Source organism: Poeciliopsis prolifica, unplaced genomic scaffold (genome assembly GCF_027474105.1).
Source record: "Poeciliopsis prolifica strain line A6 unplaced genomic scaffold, Auburn_PproV2 SCAFFOLD003, whole genome shotgun sequence".
NCBI lineage: Eukaryota > Metazoa > Chordata > Actinopteri > Cyprinodontiformes > Poeciliidae > Poeciliopsis > Poeciliopsis prolifica.
Window position 1 is genome coordinate 18,956,266 of NW_026562378.1, and position 10,245 is coordinate 18,966,510.

At 38.4% G+C, this 10,245-nt stretch overlaps 1 protein-coding gene across 1 annotated transcript; it reads right to left on the bottom strand.

Annotated features, from left to right (window-relative positions):
• Positions 1 to 472: 472 nt before the first annotated feature.
• fam210b (family with sequence similarity 210 member B) lies at positions 473 to 10,008 on the bottom strand. Its single transcript, XM_055027497.1, has 3 exons — positions 9,372 to 10,008; positions 4,627 to 4,817; positions 473 to 937 (listed from the first exon to the last, which is right to left on the bottom strand). The coding sequence occupies exons 1-3, from the start codon at positions 9,831 to 9,833 to the stop codon at positions 721 to 723; spliced, it is 870 nt and encodes a 289-aa protein (XP_054883472.1). The 5' UTR covers positions 9,834 to 10,008; the 3' UTR covers positions 473 to 720.
• Between the last annotated feature and the right edge of the window lie 237 nt (positions 10,009 to 10,245).

Below are 10,245 nucleotides of genomic sequence, written 5' to 3' on the forward strand. Positions count from 1 at the left end.
TGTTTGCCACATACAGTTTTTATAATATAGATAAAGTTTAATGTAATTATGCCAAAAACATAAGATATGTAACTTAACAGGATTGATGTGGAGTCACTCCTTAGTTTAGGGTATCCTATTTTTAAAAAACAGGGTATTTCTTAAAAGTAACGTAAGGGTAAAAAAGGAAGGAAAAAAGATGACAATACCACTGAGAAATTATAAAGGAGAAAAGGGGTGAAAGGTTTAAACAGAGGAAACGTGAAGTATTGTGCTGACTCCCAAAACACCAGAATATAGCAGAGTCAGCTATTAGAGGAAAGTGGAAAAGAGATCAGATTTTTTTCTCTCAATATTCCCACCTGAATTTTCTAACATTAATGCATCCAACCATAAAGTGTCTCAGTTCAGAAAAGGTCAAGAGAGAAATCTTCCAGAGCTGAAAACATAAATCCATGAATGCAAAAAATAAAAGCCCAAAAAAAACTAGACATTCTTTTCTTTCCTTTTATTGCAAGAATGAATAAATACTAAGACATAACATCAGACTTTCTTTGCACAACCAAATTGATCTATTACAGCAGTAACAAAAGCAGAAAATATTTTACCAGGTTTCACAAATGCAAAAAGAGGTTATGCTGTACTGAACAAAAGAGCAATGAAGGAAAAAATAATAAACACAAAAGCTTTGATTTTTATGACAGGATGTGTTGTTTCATGATGGAGAGGAGAGAAGAGTCATCAGGGAGCAGGTGTGGGTGGTTTAAAGAGTCCGGTCTTTCTGAAGTAGCGAACGATGAGAGGCACTGATACCACTGTGATGCTGATGCGAACTGGAGCGAAGAGCTTATGGACGGCATAGGCAAGGACAAACGTGCTGGTTCCTGCTGCCATTTTAGATTGAACCAACTCCTCACTGAAGCCCAGTTTGCATAGCAATGCCGTCATGTCGATGCCACTGCAGGGACAAGACACAAATCAGTTAGAAAGCACATATTTAAATGGGACCTATTATGCTTCCTTTTAAATAGGTTAGCTTAGGGCTATGGGCTGTAAAAACATGTTCAGATGATGAGATTTCACCTCAGTTTTGCCTATTTTGAGCTCTTTTCAGAATGAGCTGTTAGGGATTCTTGTCACTTTAAATCTAAATAAGCTGCTGCAGGCTACTACCCCAATGCCAAGTCTTTATACTCAAATATTATGCAAATGGGAACGGCTACAAACAGATGTGTGGTTGTACAACCGTACATCTTAAATCCTGAGTCAGACCCAAAAACAGAAGAAGTGGAGTTTCCTGTATGCATCAAACAGTTTCTTAATAGTAAACCATCAAGAAAACACTTGTCTTTTAAAACACATACTGTAGAGCGCCTGAAGCGGTAAAACCAGAAGAACAAATGTGTTCTTCTAATAACAAAGTGGGTGGAGGACAGCACAAGTTGTGATGTCAGTATCGGGAGGTTTGTGAAACACTTTGTAATCCAGACACCAACAAAATATTGCCAGAAAACAGCTGAGTACAAACAGAAGTACAAGAACATGTTAAAAGGGAATTTTGCAAAACAGATCTCTTTTAACATACCATCACAATTTATACTAAACATTTTGAAAAACCTTCTGATTTAATATAAATACTGCTTTAAAAACCTGCAATAGATACAAACCATAGATGTTGCATTAATACAACCACAAGATGGCGACAACTTATTGATGATGATTATGACATAAAATTTGATGAAATATCATCTATATTATATTTCATTAAAAAAATGCATTTTCTCACATTTTTTAAACAGTGGTGATTTGCCAATGAGACAAATACTTTAGCATGTTTCCTCCTGAGCAACCTAAAAATAAGTAAGAAAATGTACATAGGCTGAGTTCCAGTGAACATTGGGCTTAAAGATTCAAGATGCAGAGTAAAGCAATACTACAAATGCTGTTCTCAAAAGTATTAATCTTATTTTTGAGCTGTAGTAGTTGTGTGGTTTGTGTGTCTCACAGTCCTGATCACAGTTAACGTTAGCTTTAACATTCACCTAAATTATGAACTTTAACTAGTTCTCCATTTCTCTGACTTCATGACATAGCTGTGACCTTTTTGTGTGAGCAGTTTGGAGCAATAAATATATAAAGAATGTGGCTTCGAGCTTCCTCTGTCAATGCAGCCTTTCTCATGCTTCAACAGCGCAGCTAATCTCAGCAGCACACTGAACTCTGCTAAAGATGTGGATCCATTTTACACTGTGGCAACTGTTCCCCCTGCCACATGCCAGGGCTCACAGTGATAGTGCTTAATGTCACTGTAAATTACAATGATTATCACCCCTTACAGGATGAAATCTCTCCAGCTTGTCACACTATGTTATCCAAATCCCTCTGTTATGCGAGCACAAACTATTTAGACTTGAACTCCTGCCAAAAGTAGGATGTGTTAGGTTAGTATGGTTTTTTTATTGAGCAACTTGAGCAACAGATGGCAGCGAAGCTGAAGGGAGACTCAATGTTAAGCTTTGCACACCCTGCACAGCGAAAACACAGCAAAACTTACTGTAGGTTCCTGACTTGATAAAGATAGTGGTAGAATTTTAAAAATAATGAGGCCAGTAGCGTGTCATAAACTAAAAAAATAGAATATCTCTCCCTGATTCTAGTCCTTACACTAGCAAACTAGCTAAGAGAATGTTATACATTTGTTAGTTTATAAACCATTGAAAATCTGTTGTTCTTTTATAAGCCTTCCAGACCAATAGGTCATCTGGTTCAAGTCTCCTCTGCAACTTCAGAGTCACAACCAAAAAAAAAAAAAAAAGTTGAAGTACAACTCAAAACCATGTCTTTCTCACTCTCTGCATTGGCCAGGCTATACACAGACTTGTTGCCATACCAACTGACAACAACGCCCCTAAAAAAAAAAACACACTGAAATATTTTCCACACAAAGAGCAAAACATTCAGTCTGTTGCAGTTGCACGGTTTTAGGTTTCATATTTATTTTGCATTTATTAATAAGTGATTGTTGTGGTACCAGGAGAAAACTAAATATATCGCTGCACTTCACTGTATCAAGTCACAATGTCTGGGATCATGAGCGCCCCCTGCCATGAGTCAAGAGAACTGCCTGCCTCACATCGAATCTGTTCTCTGCCGTTTCTGATCGCTCCCCATCTTTACACACTAAACACGTTACACACAAAGTTGGTAACAAACACTGTACATTATATAGATAAGCTAAATTATGGAAAATCAGTTTATATATTAAATGTTTTTTAGCCATTTTATTGGTGAAGTTCAGACAGGAGGAGCATGCTCTGATGGAATGGCAGCCAGTGCAGTTAGCGTGAGGTTGTGCAATCCCAGGTGAGGCTCAGAACGCTGCTGCCTCACCAGCTGCGCTTCCAAACATTTGAATGGGAAAATGGGAAAATTCAGCAATTTTGAAGAAAAAAAATAATCAAAATTGGTGAAGCTAAATAAAAACTAAAAACTTTATAGTTCAAACCACATGGCGAAAATAGCTATATCAATTATTTTATCATTATATGTTGTGCCTCACTTGCCTATCCTGACTGCACATCACAGAACCAAATATGGGGAAGCAGAATTCAGTTTTTATGTTCCTCTAATCTGGAACAAACGTCCAGAAAACTGCAAAAATGCTTTCCATAAATGCTAAAAGCCTATTTATTTATAGTTTTCGATTTACAACCTTTCATCATTTTCCTTTATTTTGCTGTTTTTTGCTTGTTTGTTGTTTTATGTTTTCATTATGTAAAGCACAAATTTCAATTGCCATATGGCTGAAATGTGCAATGCAAAGGGAAGGCCACATTGGCTGCATTATGTCTATTTGCATTCTCTGGGTATGTGGAGCCCCCAAACTTAATGGATTAAAATGACTAGCAAATTTTACTTTTTCATAATTACAGCTGGAACATATGTGAATTGGGGCAGCTTTACTGAAAAACCCACCAAATTTAAATACAGTTTATGTGAACAAAGGTACAAAAAGAGAACTAAGGGGATGTAAATAAGATGAGAAAGGCCAGAATGCAAGTTATCCAGGATGACATAGTTTAGGTGGTGAACTAATATAGAAACATAAATTTGTTTAGTTGTGAACAGAACTTTGAACTAGTTCTTGTAAGGCTGATCTTGCACACTTTTCACTGCAGTGAAAGAAATATTTTAAATCTTAGACTGACATATTGCTCCTTCACAGTTTTGTACTGTTTGATATTTCTGGTAATTTCAGAAAAATAAATAACACAGAAAAGTTTTTCTATAGGTTTGCACGTAGCTTCTGGTCCACTTGAAATGCTGTGATGTAACATTAAACCGGTCATTCATGCTCAAAAACTACCTCTGTGGATAGATTAAAACATCATAAAAATCCTCATTCCTACAACAATGTCAAAGAACTCAACCAATTATTAGGTTTCACACAAAGCCAGGTTGGAGAGATATTTTGTGTTTTGTTTTGGGTTTTTTTTTTTACTCTTTTTAAAGAAATTATAATTCGAAAACAGCATTTTAATTAACTTTTGTGATGGCACTGTAAAGTGGCTCTTGCAAGTTTTTAAAGGTAAATTTCTCTAAGGGTTGATTGAGCTGCACTAGATTTCTGGAAGTGAGTCATGTTACCTGGATATAAGGAGGTAGAACATTCCCAGAGACATGAGAGATATTCCAATATGAAAGGAAACTCCCACTGCTCCATATTCTTTAAAGACTTTTTTTAGCTGCTGGGTTTTGTTGGGTTTTTCTTCCCCAGGCTCTGGTGTGCTTCCGTGGTCTTTTTCTGTGCTGAAGGTAGAGGAAGGCTCCTGGAGATCCTGAACAAAAGGCAAATAACATGTGGAGTTAAAAAGGAAGTAAAAAGTTAAATTTCACAGTTAGTCAGGGTTGAAGTACACATAAAGTTTAAAATAATTTGTTAAACTGGTGTTTTTCTGTGCTGTGAATGTGTGCGAACAAAGCCTGGGCTTTAATGAGCTTCTCTGTTAATGGAGCAGAAGAGTCAGCTGATTAAACACATTCTGCTGCTGCTGTGTGCATCACCACACACCCTGTCACACTCATTAAACACGTCTCCCACACACACAAAAAGCCTCTCATCAGCACAAAAGCACACAGATGACTCTGGTCGTGACCTCCTGCCTCCTGCCACACCATCTGCAGACGTCCGACACATCGCCGGAACATGACGGGTCGCTGCGGAGCGAGGCGGGTTATTGTGGAGCGAGTGTGGGGCAGATCAGTGAACCAACATCACACAAAAGGGCCTCAACAAGCGACAGCCTGCATCAAAACACTGAGAAGGCCTGTCAGTTACCAAACATAGTCATCTGTCGGACAAAAGTCACATGAGCTGCATTTTACAACTGCAGTCATGTTTAACGTAAGAGAACCAGTGCAACAAGATTCAAGGAGTTGAGGAAATGCCACGATGGAGAAAAGCATGCCGTAAAAGTTCTCCTGTGTAAAGATGAAACATGAGTCTCTGTGAAAACAGGAAATGCCTCTGTTCTATTTTCAGGCCAACAGTGGACTGTGTGCTTTTGAAGCTGAAAAAGCTCTCACTGAACTGTAGTAGCTGCAGCTTTTTAAAAGCTCATAAAACACTAATATAATGGCAGTGAACTCAGGGTGCTGAAACAGATCAAACGAAACACGTACACAACACTCTGACCATGTGGTGTAAATTTGTAAGCAGCTCTTCCAAACTGCATTTCCATGGGCAAATTAGTCTGGTTCAAAGGTGATCAAAGGAGGGCGGATTAGACAGAGAATTGGGGGTCAAGGGATTATGTCTGTGGTAAAGTAGGTTTTCTCAAGGCTCATCATCATTTGAGGCAGTCTTATAGCACAGAGATATTGAAGTGAGATGCTGTCAGCAGCTGTAATGTCATATCTGCACTCTTCTCTTACAATGATTTCCTTTACGATAATTCTCATCCTCACAGCGAGGTTCATCAGAGACTAGCTCCACAATGTGGCAGTGGACAGGATATAATGGGGTAATGTCGTTATTTTAATCCCATAGAAACATTGTGGGATGAGTTTGGATATGCTATTCAGGCCTGACTGAATAACCCAAGACATGCGCTGTAACCCGAGTGTTCAAGTTCAAACTTTTCAAACTTTTCAGGAAGAGCAGAGCAATACCAAAGAAACCAGCTGATCTTTTGTTTTCGCTACTATTTGTCTTGTTAAATTTTGGCATTAGATTCTGGATGCAGCTCTAGCCTTGGCCACATTTTCATCATGCTGCCATCAATAGACAATGGATGAATCCAGAGGGGGTGAGAGAGCAGGGCCCTTTTTCTTGCCGTTCAGCACTTAGACAGGCCGAGCTAAAAGTAAAGGCGGGCACCACCGTGGGGAGGGTCATGTGAGCGAGCAGCTAACAGGAGCTTTGCCAGGAAGGTTGAATAGGACAAGAACAGTGGGACTGCTGTGTCTGATAACAGCTTTTCACTGCCATGAAAACACATGCAAAGTCACAGTGGCATGCAAACAGGGACAAAGACACACTCAAGCGCTGAGCAAACACAGAGCGGGAGGGAAGTGGTGGTTCTCCCAGTCAGGCTTCTGAGTCTCCAGAAACTGCAACTCTGATTTACCTTGCAGTGAACTTTATAGATGTTTCAAGTGCAGGTCAGTTCTGGGAAGCTCATTGTTCTCTTGACTATAACAGAGTCATTATTGAAATGCTACAAACTGTGAAATTCTGTCCACTGTCCAGTATGCATTTTAATTTAAAATAAAAAATAATAATAATTCAAGAAATTATTGACCATTTGAAAGCTCAGGTCACAGAACACTTTTCAGATTCTAGTTAAACATAAGCTTCTTTTTCATTATCTTGCAAAGGTCTCTATCTCTTGACATGTGAAGTGCACAAACTTTAAATTAATTTAAATTTTATTTGACAGACCAACATAAATCAGCACATAACACTGAAGTGAAAGGAGAAGGAAACTTGATTCAAACTTTTTTTTTTACAAATAAAAATTTGAAAACTGTGGTGTGCATATGTATCCAGCTGAAACTTTTAGGCTCAACTTTTGTAGTGAAAACTTAATGACTTTCAGTTTAAAACCTAAAACTACCCATACATTTCGTTTTAACTTTAATTATATTCCATCTTTACATACTAAGGCCAACCTTTTGGTTTTACTTAAATATCCATTAACTGCAGGACTTTCCCTTGTTGGGAGTGAACTGGACAACTTCAACCACTCCTAGCTGAGCCTTATCTCTAATGGACCTTTGACATTTTAGTGCTGTTGCTCATCAGTATCGTTGAGATAGTAAAATGTAGCTCCAAACTCCAAGGCCTCTGTTCATGTCCAAAAGCAGCTCCACCAACATATATGTACATATTTTTAGGATTTATTTCATTTATTTTTTTAATCTAAATTAGGTGTTCTTTTTTCTAATGTTGATTTGGTTCCTGATGTTTATTTTAGTTTTGTTACATATTGAAAAGTTGTACATAAACTTGAAAATAGCTCTGAATCTAAGATAACATAATTAGATTGCTTCATTTGTCTGTCCAAAAGTCCAAATTCAAGCTGTTGCTCAATATTCAGTGCTGTGCAAAATTTTAAACAACCTTAATTTTTTTCATACATTGCGGTGGCCTGGTTTTAAAGATTAGTGGGTTTTTTTGAAGATATTTTAAAGTTTTTCTTTAGAGAATGACATTTTTTACCCAGCAATATATAGTATTTTTGTCAGAATATTAAAATTACTATTTGACAGGATTACTCGTTTAGGTGTTTATTTTACAATAAAAAGAACAAAAAAACTAAAATATGGCCAACTAATTGTTTTGATCATATCATTAATACATATATATGTTTCTATTATTTCATTATTTTAATTGTAAGTCAAAAATAAAGTACAAATTCAAGAAACTGCAAAGACCTACTAGTAGCGGCTGAATTGAAAAGAATAACAAAAGGGGAGGAGAAAATGACAGGCTTAGAAAAAACTATTTAGTTGATTATACATCAGCTCTTTTGAGATAATCTTCTTGAATTTAATATCTACTTTTCTAGATGAACCAGTTTAGACTTTATTTTTTGAGATTTGACTAAAGTAATGAACTTGTGACAAGATACTGTAAACAAAAACCGAAAGAAATAGTGCATGAATGTTTGCAACACAAACATTCAGCTCTTAGACTCTATAACCTTACCACAACTAAATGTTTCCACAACAAAATACCTAAAAAAAAAAAATCAAGTAAGATCCATAGGATGAATGTTTTGTTTTTTTCACTGTAATATTTGAGGGTCAAAATAAGAGATTTCTGCAGCTTCTGTTTGGACTGTGGTCACAGTTTATGCAAGGTCAAAGGGTAAGTCTGCATTTCACTCTGTAGACTCTTGTGAGGAAAACTCTAATTTCTGCCCTCCTCCACAACTCTGCTAATACTGGAGTAACTACAACTGGCTAATCAGATTAAATGTATAAAACCTTGAACTGGCTCTAGACCAAGAACCACATACAATTATTTAAAAGCTTATAATGCATTAACAAAGTTAGTATTTTAATCAAAATACTAATTAATTGGGAGCAATTATTCATTTTCTATTAATTCTTTTTCCAAACACTTTTTTAAAAACATGATAAAAGTGATTAATCCTGTTGAGTGTCCAAGTGTTTTTAAAAATCAGTCAATGGTATCTTCTTATTCATGTCAATTAAATTAATTGAAATGCTTTAATGTATTGAATGTGAAAAGTTTTTTTTTTTTTTTTTTTAATTATTTGTCAGAAATAGCCAACAAAATTCTTAATTTAATGACAAACGTGTGTATCCGGCTTAAAATGGTTAAAAGACACCAGGAAAGTCTGAGTTCTTGACATTTAAAGAAATGATGGATAATGCACATATAGTTCTGACCCAATTCATTATCTCAGACCTGTCTGGAATGTTTTACTACTATGAACACTGAAAGTGAAATTTTATTGCCCCTTTTGTTGACTCACTACTTAAAGCCACGTGTCAAGGAGCAAAGTGAACCTGAGTTTAACTGAGCACGTAGGCTGGTTTTAACTATCATGACTCACTCTTAATAACCCCCATCAGAGCAGTCAGGAGTGGGGTTTTCAGACAAAATTGCTCATTGCAGCGCCGAGCATTGAGTTTTTCTTGTAGTGCAGGCACAATAATAACATATGCACAGTAGAGAGTTGTATAACAAGCCTGCTCGGTTACATCAGGGCTTCCTCAGGGAGCTGAGGAAGGCGCCGCAGCCTTCCTGCTTTCTGAATATTTTATGGTAAAGTCATGAATCCTCTCAGCAGAGGGACAGAGAAACCAGGCTGCATGTGGGAGCCGTTTGGTCCCACCTGAGTTAAACACTGAATTACCGCTTTGCTGCTGTCGGTCTGCTCCTCGCTCCTCTTCGTGGCAGCGCTGGAGGAGGCAGCCCTGGTCTGCATGCTTCTGCTGCCCGTGTTACCTGTAAGCAAAGCGGCGCCCTTCGTGTGCCCTCCGAGCCTTGTGTTTGAGAATTCACCGCCCACTCGGTGCACGCTTCTGGATAAATTCACAGCCACCGCTGCAACCCGGTCCAATAGAGCCCACTCTGTTATTATCAGACGAGCCGACGCGCCCCAGTTCTGGACGGGCTCAGGTTTTCGGTGTGCCCGCTTTGGCTGGAGCCCGCCGGCGGACGCGCCGAGGAAGCGGAGCCGCTGAAACGCGTGGCCTGTCCCGCCTGTCAGCGAGAAGTCCCCCCGTCCGGCTGCTTTGACCAGAAACGAGCCCGGACGTTTGAAAACCTGGTCCAGAGCCGCTGCTGTCAGTCTCTCCGTACGGCACAAAAACATTGTCGGGGCGCCTCCGCAGGCGAGTGTAGAGTTTCTAGAAAATTAAATACAGCGAGTTAATCAATCCGAACAACTAATTATGAGAGTGGAGGGCTGTAAACATGCTGCCCTGTGGCCTCTCATGTCCCCTCAGGTCCTCCTGTTGTCCTATTAACGCCGACAGCCAATCCGGACTGACGCGCAACCGCAGATAGTAAAAACCTGAGAGAAGGGCGGGGGTATTTAAAGGCATAACCATATTTATCTAATAGAGTTACATCATGATCTGAATACCAGCGATGTCAACAAGGATGGAGCAAATTTCCAGGAAATGCTTGGAAGCTCGTGAAAGAAAACCCAAATCATTTGACCCAAGTCATACATTTAAAATGCAGTTTTGACAAAGTAAATGCATTTAAGCTTGTAGAAGTTT

Excerpts from the sequence above, each read along its gene's own strand:
- fam210b (XM_055027497.1), bottom strand. The coding sequence starts at position 9,833 with ATGTTTTTGTGCCGTACGGAGAGACTGACAGCAGCGGCTCTGGACCAG. Across the intron at positions 4,818-9,371 it reads AGACCGACAGCAGCAAAGCG|GATCTCCAGGAGCCTTCCTC; the intron begins GTAATTCAGTGT and ends CCTTTTGTTCAG. Across the intron at positions 938-4,626 it reads TTCTACCTCCTTATATCCAG|TGGCATCGACATGACGGCAT; the intron begins GTAACATGACTC and ends TTGTCCCTGCAG.